Genomic DNA, 23,148 nt, shown 5'->3' with positions numbered 1-23,148 from the left:
CCAGAGATGGAAGCCTCCAAATGCGGTTGACAGTAGGACGGGACACGCTCCCCCGTTTTCCGTTCCGTCTGCACTCCCGGCCTCGCTTCACCCGAACGAAACACCGCGCGTACGCCAGCCCGGGGGCTGTAAAGTTGCCGTTTGCGACGTGTATCCAGCCCGCGATTTGGGTCTATGCACAACGGACCCCGTGTCCCGGCGCGGCCACGCACGCCTACTACGCGGTACGCGCCCCTAGCCAGCTAGCCCCCACCACCCCACCCCGCCCCGCCCCGCTCCCCCCTCTTCTCCCTCCCTCCCTCCCATCGGATCCGAACCCCGTACCGAGAAAACCGGGCCGGAGAGAGAAATCGAAGGCGCGGTCGGGAAACTGAGCAGAGCTCTCCCCGGTCGGTCGCTCGCTCGGAACGAAACCCTAACCCTAGCCCCGCCCCGGCCCTCCCCGCCGTCCCGCCTCGCCGGAGGCCTCCTCCCCCCGACGCGGGCGCCTCCCCCGGCGATGCGCCCCTCCCCCGCATGAGCGCCCGGGGCATGGCCGGCGCCGAGGGCTCGCCGGCGGGCCCGGCCCTCGGCGGCGTCGACCCCTTCGAGCAGGCCAGGAAGGCGCTGTCCCTGCGGACCCCGTTCGAGGGCGAGGAGACGGCGTCCAGGGCGCCCACCCTCCCCGCGCGCCTCGTCAGCTGGTCGGGGCCCAGCGACAGGCGCAAGAAGCACAAGAAGCTCGAGCTCCCGGACGCGGCCGCCGAGGAGCGCCCGCCGCAGCTCAACGCGGCGGCGCTCTCCTCCGGGAAGAAGGGCGCGTGGGACCACTTCGAGGCGTATTTCAGGCCGGTCAGCATGGGCGACGTCGAAATGTTGGCGCCCAAGCTCCCCTTCGCCCACGGGGAGCTCGACCCGTGCCTCGCCATCCCATTTCTGGGCACCACCCAGGACTTGCTGGACCAAGGCGAGACGTTTGATGTCGCTGTGGCTGAGACGAGCTCCTACCTGGGCGTGGGCGGCGAGGAGGTCGTCAGTACCAAGGAGCGAAGTGGGCAGACCATCGATTTTGTCAGTAGCATGAGTGTGGAGCAGGGCATACATGATGTGGTCGTGCAGCAGCTGGTTACTACCAGAGAGCGTGGTGACCAGAGCCTCGAGCAGCGCTTACATGAGGCTGTTGTGAAGCGGGAGTGGCCAATGGAAGTGGAGCAAGGTAGTAGCAGCGGCGGCACCGCGTCACCAACATGCGCAGATGAGGCAGGCACATCGATGAATTGGCTGCTAGGAGCAAGGCAGCGAGTTGTGCTCACTTCTGAGAGGCCAAACAAGAAGAGGAAGCTCATAGGTGTGGATGCTGGGTTAGAGCAGCTTGTGCTGCTTCCACGCCTGGGAGCTCAGGCTGGGACGATGTGCGATGTTTGCTGTTTGGGAGAGACTGACATGGCGTCAAATAGGATGCTTTGCTGTAACAACTGCAAGGTTTCCGTGCACCAGTGGTGCTATGGTTTGCATGTTGTGCCAGATGGCCAGTGGTTGTGCACTTGGTGCAAGTATGTGGAGTCGACAGGGTGCTCATTGAAGAAAGATGCAGGCATCACCCTTTCAATGCCGTGTTTGCTATGCCCAAAGGAGAAAGGGGCCCTAAAACCTGTAATAGGGGAGCCTAGTCGAACTGCAGATGGAGGCAACCTAAAATTCGCACACTTATTTTGTACTCTTTGGAGGCCAGAGGCTCTTGTGGAGGACATGGACTCAATGGAGCCTATTACAAATGTTGGATGGGTGCAAGAGAATCAGAGGAAACTGGTGTGTAACATTTGCAAGGTTAAGCATGGTGCATGCATTCGATGCAGCCATGGTATGTACTTTTACTCTTTGTTTCCATTATCACATTTTGAGTTTGATTGACTAAATATAATTCGTAAGGTTATGAGACCATATGTTTTGCAGAATATTGCTTGAGAACTGCAGCCTTGTGTTGTATCATTAATTGTTAAAATTAGGTGTAGGATGCTGTTTGCAGTCAAGCATAATGATCCGTATTCTGCTGTACCAGGCTGGGGCATTAGAATGCTTTCTAAAATAGTGATCTAGCAATAGGCCTCGTGATATTTGATTCGGCTTGTATCTCTTCAGTGTATTGCTATCCTTTCTCCTATGTGGAGTGACAAACTTCTGTAGTAGTCTTTTATAATAAGACCATTAGGCCAGGGTGCCACCTTCATCATCTAAAATGGTGCATTATGCGTGACTGCTGTTTTTCCCGTGAAATATCGTGTTCACCGGGTGCTACTTTCCAAAAAGCCAGCATCACTTTCAGCACTTGGCTTGTAGTGCTCGAGTGGATGCAGCCTCTTAGTAAGGTTTTCCTTGACTAAAGTAGTGTCCTGTGATACTTTGGTATTGTCTTGTGTTAATTTACTTGCTTGTCTAAGTAAACGAAGATGTTCTCTGTTATTTTCTTGTGGCCACATGAAGGAATCTTGTTTTATGTTGATTGATTCCTTGGCTATGTGATTGACACTTATTTCATTGTGATACTGTTATTGTCTTGTGTTGATTGACTTGTTTGCCTAATTAACCAACATTGTTTTCTGTGTTATTTTCTCATGGCTGGAACATTCTCTTAGATATCGCAATACCCTGAACTCTTTTTGATATATGAAGTGTCTGCTTAAAATAGAGTAAGCATTGAATTATGTCCTAAATATGTGCCCTAAAAGCTGTTCATATGTGATACATTATATGAAAAGAAACATGTTCTGTTTGAGTTATCTTTGTTATTTCCCTCAACTTTTCTGCCAATTATAATTAGTACCATCTATGATATATATAGCCATGCTAAAGAATTATTAGTTTATGGTTACTATCCAGTCATGCAGAGTTTTACCAACTTTTGCATGTTGTTAATGCTAAGCTCCATGTGGTTTCAGGGGCCTGCCGGACAGCCTTTCATCCTATATGTGCACGAGAGTCCAAGCACCAAATGGAGATATGGGGAAAATCTGGACTTCCTAATGTGAGATCATTATCTTCTGGCTGTTGCCACAACCTTATGTAGATTGTTGCAGTTCATTTTTCATGTTTGTTTGTTCTGCAGGTTGAGCTGAGAGCGTTTTGCTCAAAGCATTCTTCAGTTGGATATGTCAATTCTGTAGACAAAGGTAATAATGCATCTGAGCAGAGGCCTACAGAAGTGAGGCTGAACGATGCAAATCTCGGCAGTGGAAAGATACCAAAACTGAGGTTCACACGCAAGAAAAAGGACAGATCCTTGAACCATGAAACCAGTAGCTTTAACCCTGATAACCTTATCAAAGTAGAGACAATGGAGCATGGTGCTTTGCCCCATAAAGTTAGAAATTTAAATACTCAAGCAACTCGAAATATGGAAATTGATACTGATCATCCCTCAGTTGGTGAGAATCTTATGAGAAACTCTGGTGATATTGCTATGGTGCTTAAAAAGGTAACTGGCTAACTGCAGTCCTGATTCAGAATCCAATAATTACTTAGCCATGTACTGCTGAGCCTTTGGCAAGGATTTTTTAATGTCTATTGTATTTGCAGCTAATCGACAGAGGGAATGTTAGCGTGAGTGATATAGCATCCGAAGTGGGTATTTCTTCAGCATCCTTGGAAGCTGCTCTCGTGGTACTTTGGATGTAGCTTATGCCTAGTATTACAAATTTATTTCCAAGCTATTTTGCTAATTCTCTAATTCTCAGGGTGAAACTACGACCTTTTCCCATGGGTTGAAGTTGAAAATCATCAAGTGGCTTCAAAAATCTGCACATATACTAGCTGTTCAAGCAATCACTCGTAAAGGGAGCTCAGAGGTGGTGCAAGATAACAAACGAGATGGGTCTGACAGTACAGATAGTGTCAATGTGAAGAGTTCATTAGTCCCAGAGGACAAAGGAGCTACATTTGAGATGTCAGATTCTGCTGTACCAAAACCCTCATCACCAAGATCTAAAGATAACGACAAGATTCTTGAAGAAGAGAAGGCAATACGTGCAACTGGAACTACTTTGGAAAATGGAAAAAAGAAAGTAGTTAAAGGAAGTGCTGATCATGAGTATTTTCTTGCTGAAGATCTTGCAAAAGAATATACTGGAAATTTGTCCCAAGTTGGAGGCAAGGATACTTCAAAGGAAGTGGATGAAAAATTGGTAAGAAAAACATACTATTGAGTATTCTGTGAAGCTTTGCTTGTTTCTTGTACCTGAACTGGTGCGAAGCATGAAATATCAGTGTGTAGACAATAGTTTTCTTTGATTTATTTTCCTGCATAATGGACAAAGTGAGCATAGACCTTAATTGACAATGTTTCTGCACCCATATCTGCTTTCCAGCGAGCTTTAGGGTGTTGCAGAAAGTATAAAATGGAAATAAGGGAAATTTTATCTGTTGTGTTCTTTTGAGGGAAGAGATATCCTTAGTTGCTCTAATGGGATTTCTTTTAAATTCCACAAGGCCAAGTGGCCAAGGTGATATGTGTGTACGCTGTTTGCTGTGAACACTGATTATGTAGGATTGCAGGACCTATTCCGTGCTAAATGGCAAGTATATTATCTGAAATTCAGCAGTAAATGGTAGATGAGTTTTCTGTTAGCGTTCACAAACGGATTGTCCCTTAAATGTAATTTGTCTCTCCCTGCCGAGCGTTGGTTTTCGGGGTGTCTTCTTAATCTTTACCTCAAGTTCAACTGAGATGATAGCTAACCGATGTCGTTTAGATTCAGTTCTGTCATCATCGTTTGTGTCTCCCTATTCTGGTTAGGTTGTGACCTCCAGGTTACCTTTGCTTAGTAGGCTGTGCTTTCATTATTTACGGTCTTAAGGAAATGATCTTTAAATCTGGACGCAGTTTTGATTCCCATCCTTGTGACAGATATCAAACAGCATCTCTGGCAATAAAGTATTTGATACTTCCATGGAGATACCAAATCAACTTCAAGGTAAAAATCTTTTGTGAGACCAGTACTCCAGAGTTATCACTGCCTTCCGCATGACCTCTAGGCTCTAGATAGCATTTTAGTTGCTTGCCGTTTTGTTCTTCTGTTCTCTTTTGTATTAGCCACTGAATGTTAGTTTTATTTTGGTTAATTGTTCATTCACGAAACCAAATTAGGCAGGGCAAAACAAACATTTTAAACAAAGGTTACCAGTTAGATGTCAAATATGGCACGACCCAGTCTGAGAGGCAGCCTGAAAAGAACTTCACTTAGTGCTGCACCAGCTCTAAATGCTCTTTGTTTTAGCTTGTCTGCTTCTATTATAATGAGGTGGCTGCCAACTTTGTGAATTTTCCAAGCTTACATAGGATCCTTGTTTCCCGTGTTCTTAAGGTGTTTAATTGGTTGCAAATTTCAAGCATGCATTACTCATTTGTTATAATTTTGAACTATATTAGATATCTCCACCCGTAGGTGTAACTGGGTTACAACTTACAAGTTCACTTTTATTATTCCTTACAATGATGCAATGCAATGGGCGTGACAGTGCTGTTCTACATTTATCGCTTGTGGGTGTTTTAAGGCTATTGCCGGTGTCTTCTTAATTATTTCTCGTACTGGGCAAGACCAGTTCTTCTCCGTTGTTACTGCCATGCAAGAAACCTTTAATTAATATGTTTTGGTAAATGTTCTCTTTGTGAGGCATAGAGTGCTTTACTAGCTCGACCAACTCATTCTAGGGCCAGTTTGAGCTTGTTATTCTGTGCTGAATTATGTAGTAGTGTTTTCTATTCTAGTAAGATTTTACTGTTATGACCCCAAAAAGAAACTTTCAACTACTTATTCTATCAAAAAGTGAAAATTATAAGAGCACCCAGTCTTTATACGCAAATCTACCTCTAAGCTAGGACCCACACCTTGCATCTATTCCTGTCAGAAAACTCTAATGGATGGAGGCACCTGTTGCCTGACCAAGTAAATATGTTTTGAAACAGTGATTACTTTGTGAAGCCGCTGTGATGACAAATGAGCAAAACTTTGTATTTTAATTAAATCTTTCATTTAAAGTCATAGCTAGTCATTTGCAAGATTAATTTAATGATTTCATTTCTTTTGTGGGCTCAAAGCGCTGCACAACAAAAATAGGCGAAATTGAAGGCATTGCATGTTAAATGCAGTGACATTGTTGAATTTGAAATTGTACCATTGAAAGTTAGCTTCTGTAAAATTTAGGTGACTTGGAAGTTTTAGTGTAAAGCTTCTTCTATCTTTCTTCCAACTTGTAAGTGGTATTTTATTTCCTTTAATGGGTTCAAATGATCTGATACATGGAACATAATAAAAACGGGTGAAACGAAGCATGCAACGAGAAGGTATAGAAATCCTCAAATCAATAGAAACCCCTTTCACAGACAGGATTTCCTTATGGAAATTCTGAAAGCATTGCTTATTTTATGGACCTAGATGAGAAAGTTAACTCTTATTCACGCAGAAAGGACTGTTTATATATACATTACAGTATTTTCTTTTAAAATCTATATGTTTTATTTAACAAATTATTTACATAATTATTCACATAATTGTGTGGTATCATTCTAGTTCTTACAATATGTTGTAAACAGATACATCACTTGGAAGGAAAAGTAACGACTTGACTGACGCTGAACTTGGCTCGGAAGTGGAGGAGTGTGTATCTTCATTGGATAAAACCTCTTCTTGGGTTGATGATGCTAAACATGGGTCAGATTCAGTTGAAAATAGCATATGCAATCATCATGATTGTAATATGGATCACGTTCATGGACAGCCTTTTTTCAAGTAAATAACCCAACTAATTGTTTTTTGGCCTATTCTGCTGTGGATTCTTCTAACCATCTTCTTTCTTTACTTTCAAACCACTTTTTTTTTCTTTCTTTTGCATGAACGTAGGTCCTCCTATTTTGCTCAGGTTGTTGAACCCTATTTTGCTTCATGCAGCTTTGATGATTCTCATTCTTACATCCATCCATTTATCAAGACAAAGATTGCTCATTTATGGAACCATGATTTGAAGCAGAATAAGCAGACACAGTATCGTCCTGGTAAATTCTTAATACCTTCTCCAAATAAATACTTTTTATATGTTTTTGGCATCTTAATATTTAAATGACATTTTACTTTCCACGCTCTAACTGAATCTATTTTTCCGTGGTCTAATATTATTAGAAGAGCAATTATGCTCTTCCGATGAGAAAAGGCATGTGGATTCCTCAGTAGAACTTACGGAAACAACAGGAATTGATGTGACAGATCAAATTTCTAAGGCAAAAGCTCTGGGAATCCTTGATCATTCGCCTGATGATGAAGTAGAAGCAGAAATGTTGTTCTTACAATCTAGGCTGCTTGACAATGCTATGGTTCTGAAGCATAGATGCGGTAAGATTTCTTCTGTTAATATATTATTTGTATCTGTTACTTTTCTGGTGGTGTTTTTCCAGAATAATAATACCTTGTCAATTCCTTTGTTGCTCATTTTACGTCAATGGCCTTGTGTCAACACTGTCCATGAAGCTGCCCTAATATAATGAAGCTGCTGTGTCTTCATTTTTCTGAATCACTGTACACTTGAATCTTGCAGAAGACTTAATAGTAAAGGTTGTCCAGAATCTTTCTTGCGAGTTGGATGTTTTCAGTAAAAGGAAATGGGACTTCATCCGTGTCAATCAGTTTCTTCGTGACGTTAGAGAAGCTAAGAAACGTGGCAGAAAAGAGAAGAGACATAAAGAAGCCCAGGCTGTACTAGCAGAAGCTGCAGCTGCTGTTGCAGCCTCCTCGCGTAACTCCACTGTGAGAAAAGATGCAAATGATGATGTAGGTCGTCGAGAGGTTTCTTACTGTACTTTTTTAGATGATTTTTGTTGTTGTTGAGAGAAGTCCATATTACCCCCCTAAACATGTGCTGGAGTTCAGATTACAACACTCAGTTTTAGTACCGTTCAAAATACACTCTTAAACTCTTAAAACAGCTCAGATTACAACCCTTCCCAATTTGAGGTGGTTTTGACCCTAGTATTGGTAGGTCAACATGCCCACGTCAGCTTCCTCTCTCTTGTTCCCACTGCATTCCTTTTGTTTGTCTCCCGTGTGAAGCCACTGTTAGATCCCAGCTCCTTGATTTGGACGGTGTGCATGAGGCTGCTAATTTCGCATGAGTTCCGACGGTGTGAGGACGCATACAGTGGCCAACTCGAGGAAGCCACATCTCACAGTTCCAGAGATGGAGTCTCAATCCACCCGGTGGCCCCACGTCGTGAACGATCATGGTGATTTGTGGGCACTTTGGTGGCCCTGTCAAGTGTCTCCAGATCGTTCTGTTTTTTTAATCTCTCCAGTACTTTGATGCTGTGAGATCTGGCTTCGTCATTGGATCATACATGAGTTTGGGGAAAAAAGATATATGTTGATCAAGTTGCACTGTAGCTATTTGATGGAATGCCAGACCTGTGATGTTTCGCAGTGATGCGTGAGCTTGGTACAAAGTCATTTGATTTGATTCCTCCCTCCCGATTCAAATTCTTTCTTTCACTTCCTCTTGTGCTTTTCTTATACAATGGAAGCATACAGATTGTTTTCCACTTTCCTTTTCCAGTTCCCCTTCCTTTCCTGTTCATGCTTCTAGTAGTATTTAGTCTGCCGCCAGACGTGCAGTGGCCAGCTACCGGTTCCAGCATGGATTAACTCCGCTATTCCTCCTGTGGGGACGTGAGGTAAGATGCGACGCACACACTGGTAAGAGGCGCTGGGTGGCGGCTCAGTCCTATTCGCTCGGGAAGAGAAGAAATACAAAGAAGGGAATTGGGACAGAGAGTGAAAACGAGAGTTGGGCGGTGTGTTTGTGTGTGTGTGTGGGGTGGGTGGGTGGGTGGGGGGGGGGAGCAGCGCCCAGCAGGTAACTTCTCTCGCTCTCTCACGGGACGAGAGGGAAGAGAGAAGTATCGAGTTCTTTTTCAGGAGAGAGAGTTTAGTGACGTGGAAACGCTGATGTGGCATCACGGAGGACAAAACCGGAGAACAAAACCACCTCAAGCAGGATAGGGTTGTAATCTAAACGGTTTTCGTAGTTTGGGGTTGTATTTTCACCGGTATTGAAATTGAGGGTTGTAATCCGAACTCCAACACAAATTTAGGGGGATAATATGGACTACTCAGTTTTGTGAGAGGCTATATGTATCTTATTTCTTGTGCACTTGTAGAGTTCTCCAAAATTTGGTGCTGGATCTTCAAGAGTTGGCCAGCGGACTCCTTCATTACCACGGCCCAAGGATTCATCGAAGCCATCCAACAGCAAAGTTTCACCAGTTACTAACTCCGGCATTTTTCATATGCCAATTTACTCAAAAGAAAATGCACTCTACTGTGATGTATGCATGCGGGGTGAAACTGTGTTGAATCGAGTATCTGTCTGCTCCGGATGCAAGGTGCTTTGGATTCTGTTAAGTTTTGAGGTATTATTCTCCATTGTGCTATATTAACTTTGACCTGTTCAGCAGGCTGCTGTCCACATAGATTGCTATAAGTATCTAGAGATATGCATTGGCCGCTGGAAATGTGAACTTTGTGAAGATATTTCACCAGAAGCTGCTAGCTCTAGTGATCAATCTGACAGTAATGACACAAAATTATCCCTGGTACGATGTGCCCTGTGCCATGGAACATCTGGTGCTTTTAGAAAGACTATAGATGGGCGGTGGGCTCATGCCTTCTGCGCTGAGGTATTTAAACTATAGTAACCTTTTGTTTCCATACGAGGTTGAGTTCTAATTTTTTTTCTAATATTTTTCTAGTGGTTGTTGGAGACGAAGTATATGAGAGGACAAGATGATCCAGTGAGCGGAATGGTACTCTTCTCTGTCCAGCATTGCAGTTTTCTCTAGCTTTCCTTTTCAGGAATAGACGAACCTCCTCTGTTACTTTTTTGGTTCATATAAATCAAATGTGGTGTCCATTTTCAGGAATAAATATAACACTGTTTGATTTTACTGTCCATATAATTAGAAGCTGTTGTTATTCGTTAGTGTTATCCTCTCTTGTAATGCTACATCGTTTTAACATTTGGCTACTTACTGTTATATCAATCAGGAAACCCTTGTAAAGGAGAAAGATACTTGTTGTGTCTGCAACATCAAAGTTGGTGTGTGTCTCAAGGTAAATCATCACCTGTCCCTGCTTATGTAACTTAGAGCATGAATAGATCACACACTTCAGAGTTTTGACAAGTTTCTCTTCCTATTACGCAGTGCAACCGTGAGGACTGCCACACCACTTTTCATCCTTCTTGTGCTAGAGATGCTGGTTTCTACATGAACAGTAAAGGATTTGGGACTGTGGTGCAGCACAAAGCATACTGTGGCAAACACAGCAGCGAGCAGAAAGAGGTAAGTGCAGCATCAAGACCATTTTGGAGCAATGGGTTTCTTTCGCTTGTACCTACGAACAGGCTAACTATTCACCTTCTATCCTGCAAATAAATGTGCTACTATAACAGTAAGTGAACTTGGTCCCCTGCCGCAAATTGATAGCTTAAATATAGCATTAGATTTTTACCATAATGAGGTAAAATAATGTGCACGGGCAAGGGTTAGTATAATGGATCAACAGGGGGCATATTTGTTAGTTTTTCCTGTGCTTGGTACAGTTATCTTCAGTATCTTATTTTGCTCTTCAAAATTTACGCAGACTGATGCCTGGAAGTACTGGCCCGAGGAAGTCAATAGCTTGAAAAGGACGAGGGTTAGTAATAATGCCTGTTACATATTATTGGCTGTCAAGTAAATTTGGATGAGCACAGAACCTATGAATAGTTAGGTATCAATTAAACGCTTCTTTTGGAAAGGATTTTATTGTGCGTTGATTATTGCTTGGTAGAACTTCCTAACATCATATCAGCATGCCGCTCCATTACTGGAACATACTAGTGAGCTGGATGCAGTAACTAGATTCTTGTTTTGATCTTAGTAATCACTGATAATCTGAACAATCAACCCTACTAGTACTAGTAGCATTTTTATTTTATTTTTTGCGAATAGTACTAGCAGCAGTTGGTGCTTCATCTCGAGCATGGAAGCACCATGCGCCCACCATTCTCATTTTTATCTCTTATCGGAGAGTGCTGCTGAAAGATAACCGATACATATTAACTTATTAAGTGGTGAGATGCACCTGCTAGCTCAAGTTATGGTGGTGCACACGAGATGCTCGTAGCTAACCACCTTTTTTGTGTTCTACATGGTTCTTTCAAATTGATGCACTAGCCTTGCTTGCGAGGCATTTATGTATGATACAAGACATTTCTAGAGATTGTCTTTGACTACTTGAGGCATTATTATATCATTTGCAGGTTGAGTTGGAGAAGTTCCGCCTCTTATGCGAGAGGGTAATTAAGAGAGAGAAGGTGAAGGTATGTCCGGCCATCAATTGTACTTCTCCTGTGGTGCCTTGAAAACTGAAGTACATCTTGAAGCTACATTTATTTATTTATTTATTTATTTTGTATCAGTCACTTTCCTTTTTCCTTACAAGAATAGATGGAAATAATACTTGAATACTAACCTATGAAACAGCATATACAATTTCATAGGATTTGTTTTGTTGCACTATCTAAAAGTTTGCAACCTTATCTGTCTGGTGTTTCCTTTGATTTACTTCATGATGGTGTTGTTTTGTAATTTATGGAACGGTATTGTTATGGGCTAAAGAGGTAGCCCAGCCATGCTTATCAATTAGGAATCACAGAAGGTCACCGTGTTATGCAAGATCGGTTTAGAGTTTGTTTCTTGTGGGACAAGCTGAGTCACCTATACAAAGATCCATTGTGCAACTCTTTGTATCAAGCAATGAAATAAACTAAACTTCTCTAGGCCTTGGAGCCTTTCGTTGATGTTAGGAACCCACGTCACTGACCTGTCACCGGATTATTGAGGATGAGTTCCCTATCTCCAGTATTCGGGCCTTATCACACCCAAATTATCTCGTTGTGACCGATATCAGATTACGGATAGACAAACCACGCTGTTCTGAAGAAGGATCTCATGGCCCTGCAGCAAAGCACCACCACCCTCTCCAACTAATCCACTTCCGCTGGCACCACCAAATATGTTTCCACACCACCCGCTGCCACCTCAACTAAAGCCACAGGCTGCAGCAACCACGTCCACTGCCCAAGATGCCAATCTCATGGACGATTTTCCAGCAACGGCTGGTACATCCATTGCCAAATTCACTTCCGTCCCCATTGGAGCCACCAGTGTGGGGCCTTCTGCCCCTGCTTAGACTCGCCTCTTCGCAGACTTCTGTTCTGGCATCACGTGCCACACCCGTTAGCCTCCCCTGCCCCAGTACTTTTACCACTGGATCGACATCCTCTGATCGCCATGAAGTTTCATGCACCAACCGGTATAGAACCAAAAATCCTCTGATGCCCCAGTACCTTTATCTGTCAGTTTGTCATTTGTGAAAAGAGTTGTCCCTTTACAGTTTGCTCCTTTTCTTCTTTTAGCAAGTCTGGATCTTCTGTGTAAAGAAATACATGATCATTTAAGTGGTTGATATCTACGTAGTGAGGAAGTATGTTCTATATGAGTTTGTGAATCGAAATCGCCCGATGCACAGATTCTTCCTTCAATTCGTATTCGTGGTTCGTGATTTGTCACAACATGAATCTGGATCTTCTCAAGGACGTCGTCTCTTTTGTCTCTTCCACTCCAGGTTCTCGACTCATCGGCTCGCTCCAATAATCTTCCACTACCTCTCCGACGACGGCCTGCCTGCCTTCACTTCCTTGTCGCTCCACCGAATGGCGACCGCCGCTCCGGGCCACTAGTAGGGGTCGCCTCCCCAGTGCAAACGCGGTTCTAATCATGGACCTCACTCTGATACCAAATGTTGGTTTTCCCCCATGGATCGATCATATCAAAGTATCACGAACACTCACGCACAAAATACTTCCACCAAAGGCACCTCCTTGTATTATTTCTGTGACAAACCCATGTTACAAACCTATAGGTTGGCTGTGTTTATGTATACTCACACACAATCAAAGTTTTAAAAAACACTAGGCGTTAATTGTGCGTTATGCCACCACCTTGCGTTTTTCTTACCAAAGCGCACACTTAAGCGCAATTAAGCGCTAGGCGTTTTGCTATCGCCTAGAGCCTAAAAAAGGGCAGCCCGGTGCACGTAACTCCCGCTTGCGCAGGGTCCGGGGAAGGGTCCGACCACTTTGGATCTTTTCTACGCAGCATTTCCGCAAGAGGCTGTTTCCAGGACTAGAACCCGTGACCTCATGGTCACAAGGCAACAGTTCACCGCTGCCTGCCTTCACTTCCTTCCTTGTCGCTCCACCGAATGGCGACCGCCGCTCCGGGCCACTAGTAGGGGTTGCCTCCCTAGTGCAAATGCGGTTCTAATCATGGATCTCACTCTGATACCAAATGTTGGTTTTCCCCCACGGATCGATCGTATCAAAGTATAACGAACACTCACGCACAAAATACTTCCACCAAAGGCACCTCCTTGTATTATTTCTGTGACAAACCCATGTTACAAACCTATAGGTTAGCTATGTTTATGTATACTCACACACAATCAAAGTTTTAAAAAACACTAGGCGTTAATTGTGCGTTATGCCACCACCTTGCGCTTTTCTTAACAAAGCGCACACTTAAGTGCAATTAAGCGCTAGGCGTTTTGCTATCGCCTAGAGCCTTCACTTCCTTGTCGCTCCACCGAATGGCGACCGCCGCTCCGGGCCACTAGTAGGGGTTGCCTCCCTAGTGCAAATGCGGTTCTATTCATGGATCTCACTCTGATACCAAATGTTGGTTTTCCCCCACGGATCGATCGTATCAAAGTATAACGAACACTCACGCACAAAATACTTCCACCAAAGGCACCTCCTTGTATTATTTCTGTGACAAACCCATGTTACAAACCTATAGGTTAGCTGTGTTTATGTATACTCACACACAATCAAAGTTTTAAAAAACACTAGGCGTTAATTGTGCGTTATGCCACCACCTTGCGCTTTTCTTAACAAAGCGCACACTTAAGTGCAATTAAGCGCTAGGTGTTTTGCTATCACCTAGAGCCTAAAAAAGGGCAGCCTGGTGCACGTAACTCCCGCTTGCGCAGGGTCCGGGGAAGGGTCCGACCACTTTGGATCTTTTCTACGCAGCATTTCCGCAAGAGGCTGTTTCCAGGACTCGAACCCGTGACCTCATGGTCACAAGGCAACAGCTTCACCGCTGCGCCAAGGCTCCCCTTCTATCGCCTAGAGCCTAGGCGTGCCTTTTTTAACTACGCGCACAACCAGGACAAAACACCTACTCAGACATGGTATTGAATCCAAACTGGACTCAAAATTGTTTCCTTCCTAATCTGTTCGCATGTAACCTTGATGGCTACGTAAACCTAAACTAGCTTGTACTAACTCCAACATGAACTCCTAGTAATACTTGCAACACAAATGCAAGTGCTTACGGGACTCACGTACATGGCAAAGTCCAGACAGATTTGAACCCAACTACAAAACTGACGAAAGAAACCAACTCAAACCAAGACCATAACATGCAAGCCAGACTGACTAACACTTTCCAAATTGATCTAACCAATCAAGAATATGCTAACATCCAGCACCGCAATGCCTTCTGCCTTGTCCCCTGCCCTCTCTTCCCTCCTACCTCTCCTTTGCCAAATCAATTTAACCATCTTTCCCTCGAATTGAACATTTATCTTCTGAACGTTTGTAAAAGAAAATATCATATGCACTGTTACCCGATTTCCTTCGAAAATGTACCCAGGTTCTGGCCCCTATACGTTTCAGTTCTGTAGTGTATGCGTGTGGTTGGTGCAGTGCAGAAAAGAGGTGGGAGATCTGTGCCATTTGTTCCACGTCTACTGTTTGTAAAATATGACCTCCAATTGTTAGAGCAGTGGCATTGGTTGAATAATTAAATTAAGTTGATCAGATTGAGCTATATTTGGGAGGTCATTCATTCCATCTGTACTTGTTTTAAACTCTAACCTTCAACTGCCGACTGGGATTGGTGGATTGAGTTGATCAGATTGGATTATATTTGGCATAGTCAGCGAGTCTGGTAACTATAAAAAATAAATCGTCGTTATTTTTTGACAAAAAGGAGAAGTCCATTCACATTCACCCTCGTCGTGGCTTCAATGCATATTGTCCTATTAGGTTTTGTGTAAATGTTCATAATAGCGGATGCCCTTTCATTTTCAAATATTTTGCTGACAACAGATTGCAATGCCTACAATGCACTAATTTGCTGTGTTACTTATTGTCCTTCAATGCATATTGTCCTATTAGATTTTGTGTAAATGTTCATAATAGCGGATGCCCTTTCAGTTTCAAATATTTTGCTGACAACAGATTGCAATGCCTACAATGAACTAATTTGCTGTGTTGCTTATTTTGCCAGAGAGAGACAGTTCTGTGTGACCATGACATACTCGCCAAAACCAAGGATACTGTTGTTTTCTCCTACCGAACACCCGGAGCTAGTTCAGAATCTGCCACTACTTCGGTTAATAATAAATCATGCAGTGGAACCATGCAACGATCTGATGATGTCACGGTGGATAGCAGTATTTCTGGGATAAATACCGTCAGATTTTCCCTTAACAACAGAGATGCTGAGGGAAACACAGCTGATAGCTCAAGGACACTGATATCTTTCAAACGGAAGTTCAGTGAGAGGGGGCCACTTGCTGGTAAGCGACTTCCACAAAGATCAGTGAATGCCCTACTGAAATTGGAAGATGGAAAACAAAAAACAAAAGATAATAAGGTTTGTACTGTTTTCTTTCCAGTTCAGTTATTTCTGGCACCAAGCTAATGCACAACACATGATTTTGCAGCAGGCAGAAACCTTTCAAAAGGAGCTGGTTATGACATCTGATCAAGCGTCCACACAGAATCAACGCCTTCCAAAGGGATATGCATATGTACCCCGTGATTCTCTTTCTAAAGAGAAACCATGGAAACGAAATACACAGACCCATGAACCACAAGAGCCTGGTGGATAGGAATAGCTGAAATCCACAAAAAAATATGCATGCCTAGTGTTGTCAACTGAAAAGCACAAGCATCAAGCAGTGCTGGCCTGTGCTTTTGCTGCAAGGATTACCAAACTAATTGGAATCAAGCTGTAGAATGATGCAAACCAAACTAGTTGTGAATGAGTGTTTGGTATGGGCTGGGGTGACTTGGATGAATGGAAACATAGGTGCAATTCACCTAGCAGGGCTATACAAAGATGCATGTCACCTGTGTATATAGATTTGTTTTTTAGAGTACAGATTTTGTAAATTTTCCTTGTACATTCCTACCTTTACAAATGCATAGTTTAGTTATGCAAAAGAGAGTGAGAATTACCATTCCTTTTTGGCTGTAGAGGAAAATAAGGGACCTGGAATGACTGCTGGGATGGCATTCCACCTGTGATTGGGAGAACGCATTTGGTAACATCTATCTAACAAGATCTGATTCATGTTATTTGTAGGAATGGAGACAGTGAAAGCAAGTCCGGTAGACTGGACCAGCTACTAATGTTGAGCAGGCAGTTACCGGTGAGAGCCGGTATAGCACAGGCCAAGATTGGATCGGTCCTTTTTGTGTTGAATTGGTATCAGATTGTCGTCTGATGGAACCAGTAGGTTTTTGGATATATTTTTTCTAGGATTAACATGATTTATGCTGACAACAGCAAAGGGGAAGTTAACTTGCTTACCAGATTTTTAAGTCATGTGTTGGGATTCAGATATTTTGGTCTGGGACAGGTGTTTTCCGCTTGCCGTCCAGATTTGTAAGTTTGGTCAAATGTGTTGGCTTGTACTGCAAGCTACACTGGCAATGTAAAGGCATTTGTTCAGTTTTGTAATGGTAACTGTTGCCATTAATTGTGCTTGAACCCTGCCAGCTGGTGCCTGCTGTATGTTTCCAGCTGGTGATTTTCTGATGGGCTTGGGCATTGGAGCCAGGCATATCACGTTGTTGTGTTCCTAAAGAGACACTGATGTGGCGATTTGGCGTGGAATCTCTTTAAAATTGTCTTGTGGAAGCTAGCGTGAAATAGTCTCCTGTGCCATTTGTATGCCTCTTTATGCTGTTGCATTTGGCTTCTGGGTGCTTGTTCTGTCAGGTGCAGGTACTCAAGAGATAAGTATTTGCGTGAAGATGCACGTGCTGTTGTTGCGTAGTGTTTTGGTTTATTTCTGTTGTCGATTCACGTTTAGCCGGTGTCTTGGGGTTCAACCGGGTAGGCGAGAACACGCGACCTTGCTTTCACCACCAGGTAAAACATGTCATTTGTGCACTTATTTTCTCACCCCTCGCCCGTAGGAGCAAGTTGTTGGTGTTTTTTTTTTTTTGAGCATAAGTTGTTGGTGTGTTGTTCAGGCGTTTGCTTGCGCCATAAAAGCAAGGAGCCATATTCACTCGCACGCTTCCAAAAACGGGCAACTGTTTCCTGTCCTTGCCGAGTCTCCTGCGCAAGCTGTTGGACACGTCGCAAAGACAGTAGTGAAGTAGAACACATGCCCAGTTCATAATTCTTTCATGAGATGGAGAACATGCCACATGTGTTTTTTTTTAGAAAAAGAAGGATGATTTCCGGCCTCTGCATTTGGACGATGCATGTAACCACTTTATTAAGTACGTAATGCATTGTTTGAAGCCACTATCTTGGCAACATGTTAAGCTATCTTAAAAAATCACATTCCTCTTCTTTGCGTAGAAAAGAAAAAACCACGGTGCCTCGACCTAGCAGCCATGCACGCAGCCGAGAAAAAAGAAAGAAGCGCACGCCAACAGCCGTAGAAGCTTCGATGAGACCATGACAGGTCGGTCGGTGGTCAGGCCGGCGACCGTGCAAGCAAAGCGTTCCCAGCTCGACCGAAAGCCCAAGCCGTACACTGACCATCATCCACCCGTCTCTCCTCCATCGTCGCGCTGCCCGCCACCGTCGCGGTGTCCCTTATCACGGCATATCGCAATGAGAAATGTAGCGTTTCTCTATTGCAATAGGCGCCTTTTTCCAGACGTGGCTTGGCTTTCTTTTCGGGAGATTTGGCGGCCGACTCGCCCGGGCCGTGGCACCGCCGCCCAGCCCTCCGGAGCCTCTCCTCATACCTCCGTTTTTTCCTTCGGCCTTTCCTTCGGTACGACCCGGCACGCCCGGACCCAACTCGCAGTGCGCCGTGTTTGCCTGGCATCTCGCCCCGGCCACGCGTGGCCGCCAGTGGCAGTCAGTGTCAGTCAACCGCGAATCGAGCAGGGGAGGCCAGGCCAGCCCTGCATCGATGATACGATACGATCGGCATCCCGTCCCGTCCATGGGACCAGCGCGCGGACAGCGACGGCCACCAACGGCAACGGCGAAGCTTTTGGAAGGAATATTTGCTGCCCGTGGATCCGTCGCTCTCATCGCCAAAGCGCCAGGCGGCCGGGATAGACAGATGAGAAAAATTCACTCTAGGTCACAAAACTTGAGCCGGATGATACTTTGGTATCATTATTTTAAAATACTCGAACTACGATCCATGTACTTGCGCACAGGGTTTACTTTGGTCCGTATGTACGATTTCGTCTACGTATTCGCTGATTTGGCCGAGTCAGCGGCCGCCAGCTAGGCTTTGACCGCCACGTAGTCGATCCTAGGGTGAATACTACTCGATCCGGAGTTATTTTTGCAAAAACGCCATGACCAGCTCCCTGTCCGTCTTCTTCCCCATGGTGGGCTTCCTCAGGATCAGCTTCCCCATGGACGCGGACGCCGTGGTCCTGTCCGGCGTGGGCGGGATGTGCACGGTATAGTGCACGAACTCGGTGCTCGCATCGGCACCGTCCCTCGACGCGTACCGGCTCCCCCCGCTCAGGCGCACCGGCGAGACCTGCAGCGCCGCGGTGGAGGAGCCGATGGAGTGCTTGGGCACGGGGCTGGTGAGCCCGGACCCCCTCCTCACGACCCCATCCCCGGGGCTCCCGCCGCCAGCTGCCCGTCGCTGCCGTGGACGCGGCGGCAAGCCAGAGCGGCCGCACCGCGGCGTCGTCGGAGGCCAGCTGGAACAGCCGCTCCGGGCCGCTCGCCAGCAACCAGTCGCCGTCCGCGGCTAGGCAGCACGACAAGGGCTATGGCGGTGGCGTTACCGGCATCGTCGTCCTAGATACGATGGACGATCAGCATCACCGCGGCGGCAAGAAGCCCGCCGCCGGCGCCTTCGGGCAACGCTGGGGGATCTTCAGCTGGGACTGCCCCTGCGCCAGCAGGAAGGCGGTCACCGTCGACGTCGCCTCCGAGCCGACGACCCCGAGGATCCACGCGAGGTTCGACGCCAGGGAGGAGAGCGTCGTAAGGCCAACGGGCTGCCTCCTCCGTCTCCAAACGACGAGCCCGGCGTGATGAAGATTTTTACGACGGGGAGCTGCGCGTTCCCGCTTCGCGCCAACAACAACATCCTCGCCCCGGCGCAAAATAACGGCGTAAACGCTTCGTTTCCCGCTTTCCCGCCCGACGTTAGCCGCCGCGTCGTGAGCTCTGGCGGATTCACCTTCCCGGTGATCAGCCCGTCGAAGGCCATCAGCAGCAGCGTCGTCGACGAGCCGCCGCGCGAGTCGCTGGAGGTGTTCCGTCCCATCGACGAGGACTCGGTGGTGCTCGTGGACCCTCCGCCGCCCCTCGACGCGTACCGGCTCCCCCCGCTCAGGCGCACCGGCGAGACCTGGTCGACCTGGAGAGCTTTCTGCGCGCGCCGGCGGTCGTGGCGGCGATGGACGACGACGCGATGAGCGACGCGAGCTCGGACCTGTTCGACCTGGAGAGCTTTGCGGCGTCATCGTCGTACCCGACCACGTACCGTGGTCGCAGTAGCCGGCGCAACTCGGGGGACGACGACTTGGCGTACGCCGCCGCCGCCGCGGAGCCAGCGCTGAGCGAGTGCATGTACGCGCCAAGCGAGGCGAGCGTGGTGTGGAGCGTGGCCACGGCCGAGGGCGTCGCCTACGACGCCGGCAGCGTGGCCAACTTCTCGAGCGCGGCATCCGCGTGCGGCGTCGAAGAGTTCCGGTTCGTCCCGCCGGGGTCCGCCGCCGGCCACGACGGCTTCACCGCCGCCATGTCCCGAAGCGCCGGCCGGAAGAAAGGCGGCGGGTTCTTGGACAGCTGCCGGTGCGAGAAGGCCGTCAGCGTCGGGCCGACCCCGGTCCGTGTGGCCCGCCCGCCGGCGGTCCCGTCTAACAAGACGGCGATGGGGCTGGAAAGCGGCGGCGTCGCGCTGTAGCACAACCGCCGCGTCCACATGCCGGTGCGGACGTGATCGATGCGCGCGCTCCCCGTCTGGCGCCTATTACAATTAGCCTATACGAAAGTACAGTACGGTACATAATTCTCTTGTTTGTTCCAGGTCCGTACCAGGCCTGGCCGGACCACCAGAGGAACGGCACGCCGCTGCCGGCGATGCCCCAGGCCGTCTCCACCAGGTCCCTGGCCGACATGGCGTTTTTGCAAAAATAACCCCGGATCGAGTAGTATTCACCCTAGGATCGACTACGTGGCGGTCAAAGCCTAGCTGGCGGCCGCTGACTCGGCCAAGTCAGCGAATACGTAGACGAAATCGTACATACGGACCAAAATAAACCCTGTGCGCAAGTACATGGACCGTAGTTCGGGTATTTTAAAGTAGTGATACCAAAGTGTCATCCGACTCAAATTTTGTGACCTACGGTGAATTTTTCTCTAGACAGATATAGATGAGCACGGAATGTGCCGCCGATCGAATCCCTCCCACACCACACCCCCGCCCACCATGGCATGGCACCATCGACTCAGCAAGGGAACTGGAACTGGAATTGCATCTGATAGGCCGTGGTAAATTGCCCATCGTGTTAGCCGTGCCTGTGAGGCCGTGAGGCAGCCTAGCACTAATAATATGAACACATTTCTGTCCCGGTGATTCCGAGGGCGTAATGACCCGACCGGTCGGTAATGTTCCTGGCCCAGGATCAGCGGGGTGTCCCATATCGCTGGGTGGCTTGTCGTAGGTTCCATTGCCACTTCATTCGTGGCCGGATCGACACGGTTTGTTCAATCGGCTGGTTAAATCGAGGCGACGGATAGATGGGACGGGGGCCGTGCTCCGCCGGGCAGGCAGCGCGCGGCGCACAAGCACAAACCTGTGGCGTCACCCATGCATTCTCCCGCTTGCAAGCTACTGGCAGCCACGCGCTAAGCTCGAGATTTTGCTGACACACTGAATGCATGGGTCATCGTCACGCTGTCTTCTATACAATGGTCGCGACCGCGCCATGGTGATCGCGCACGCAAGTTCATGGACGGATTTGCTAGCTGCTCCAATGGCCAATCAGGCGAGCCGATCGATGGTGTGGTTTCTTGAAGGTGAAGTACTAGAATGACTCGGACTGGAAAAGAGTTACTGCGGGCACACCAAGTTGATTGATCGGTCTTGCGACGTCGCCTCCCGCTTTTTATCGTGGCGGTCCAGCTCGATGGGTCGCTTTTCACCCGGCGAGAGATCGAAACAAGTACCAAAGCAGCCACTTCGTGAGCAAAGCAAGTAAAACAAATTCAAAGTTTATCTTGTTGGCCCGCGCAAACTCAAGACCTAATTAAAGTACGTTAACTTAAGCACCACCCAGATCATTGTAAGCCAGTGGAGACAAGTACGTTGTGCGTGCCGCATAAACTTTGCCTCCGGGGTTATCCATTGGTTACCCGATGAGATCGATGCGCTGGTGATTTGCTTTGCCCGGCGCGCGCACCGCAGACCGCACCATGCATGCAGCCATGTCCATGCCGGCCTGCTCCCCGGCCCGGCGCGGGCTTGAGGAGAGCAATCCACCGCACCGTACGTACGGGTCCGGGGGCGCACCACCCACCGATGCAGCGGGGTCCGTGTAGGCCCTCGATCGGCTAGGAAGCGAGGCGCCGAGCTCAGATCGTACGGGAAAAAAATCCATTTTAAACCCTGAATTTATAGAGGTTTGGCAGAACAAACCCTTAAATTGAAATTCCGGTCGATTGCACCCTGAACTATGCAATCCCAATCTAAATTGAACGCTGGCATCGTTTGGCAAATAAGGATTGTCGATCTGTGAAAGGCTGGCCGGGATTGGTGCCATTTTGCACTGTTATCTGTTGGGCCGGCCCGGTTTAGATTTTTTTCCTTCTTTAAAATGCGCAGTTTTTTTATCTTCTTTAAGAGAGAAAAAAGAAGCACGCAGCGTGATTCGATCCCAAGACCTCACCTTCTTGGTCGACAGAAGTTACCACCAGGGACAACACGTCTGAAGTGTTCACTTGCTCCCTTTTCCTTCTTTCTTCCCTTTTTCCTTTTTTCCTTTTTACATAACTTGTGGACTTTTTCGAATCCGTGAGTTTTTTCAAATCCACGAACTCTTTTCAGTTTTTTTCCAAAACCTGTGAACTTTTCATTTAAAAATCCTTGAACTTCTTTCAAAATATTTGAAGTTTTTCTAAATCGGTGAACTTTTTAAAAAAATCGTGACCTTTTTTCCTTTTGAAAATTGGGTTCACGACATTCTTTTGGTTTTGTTTTCTAATATATTTCGTACTAAGATGGCCACGAATTTAAGAAAAAATGAAAAACGAAAATAAAAAGAAAGAGAAGGAGGAATAATTTCACGCATTTTATATAAAAAAACTGTATAAGCAGCTTCCACGAACAAAATAAAGAAGAAAAGAAGAAATCGCGCTTGCTTTATAGCGCCAATAGCCATTAGCTTTAGTGTCTAGTAGCACACGTTCAGGATCGAAAGCCGTGAGCTCGATACCACACCTGGCTGCGCCCCGCACGTTTCTGTTAATTTTTACGTCGTGCTCTCCGTTTTCTGTCAGTGGGCCGGCCCAGTCGCGGGTCTCTCTCTGCGCGCTGTTAGGTGCTCTCTTTTTTTAGCAGTGTAACGAGAAACAAAAGACATGTTTTAACAGAAAAAATACAAATGGGCTGGCCCAGCCAACACTGCCGCTCCTTGGCCCACCAGTCGGACGAATCCCTGTCACGTCAGAGTTTTTATGCCTCAAACGACGCGAGGGTTTAATTTAGACCGGGATTGTATAGTTCAGAGTGCAATCGACCAGGATTTTGACTTGGGGGTTCGTTTCGCCGAACCTCT

At 46.7% G+C, this 23,148-nt stretch overlaps 1 protein-coding gene and 1 pseudogene across 4 annotated transcripts; both read left to right on the top strand.

Moving 5' to 3' along the window:
* The first annotated feature begins 296 nt into the window (after positions 1-296).
* On the top strand, positions 297-16,898 carry LOC123138420 (uncharacterized). 4 transcript variants are annotated; one of them, XM_044558398.1, is made up of 19 exons: positions 297-1,840; positions 2,916-3,001; positions 3,083-3,451; positions 3,553-3,636; positions 3,711-4,157; positions 4,880-4,946; positions 6,566-6,761; positions 6,921-7,024; positions 7,152-7,358; positions 7,561-7,793; positions 9,176-9,400; positions 9,470-9,694; positions 9,767-9,820; positions 10,062-10,127; positions 10,220-10,357; positions 10,659-10,712; positions 11,320-11,379; positions 15,419-15,787; positions 15,858-16,898. In XM_044558398.1, exons 1-19 carry the CDS (start codon positions 517-519, stop codon positions 16,023-16,025), a joined length of 4,476 nt encoding a protein of 1,491 aa, XP_044414333.1. In that variant the 5' UTR covers positions 297-516; the 3' UTR covers positions 16,026-16,898. The 4 variants fall into 4 exon arrangements, with proteins under 4 accessions (XP_044414333.1, XP_044414331.1, XP_044414330.1 ...); XM_044558396.1 differs by having other exon boundaries at positions 7,149-7,358; positions 15,861-16,898; XM_044558395.1 differs by having other exon boundaries at positions 299-1,840; positions 7,149-7,358; positions 9,473-9,694.
* Positions 16,899-18,699: 1,801 nt separating this feature from the next.
* LOC123139496 (protein PHYTOCHROME KINASE SUBSTRATE 4-like) lies at positions 18,700-20,609 on the top strand (annotated as a pseudogene).
* The last annotated feature ends 2,539 nt before the right edge of the window (positions 20,610-23,148 follow it).

This window comes from Triticum aestivum, chromosome 6B (genome assembly GCF_018294505.1).
Source record: "Triticum aestivum cultivar Chinese Spring chromosome 6B, IWGSC CS RefSeq v2.1, whole genome shotgun sequence".
NCBI lineage: Eukaryota > Viridiplantae > Streptophyta > Magnoliopsida > Poales > Poaceae > Triticum > Triticum aestivum.
The sequence above is the reverse complement of the archived record's forward strand: the minus strand, read 5'-3'. Positions and strand labels throughout refer to the sequence as shown.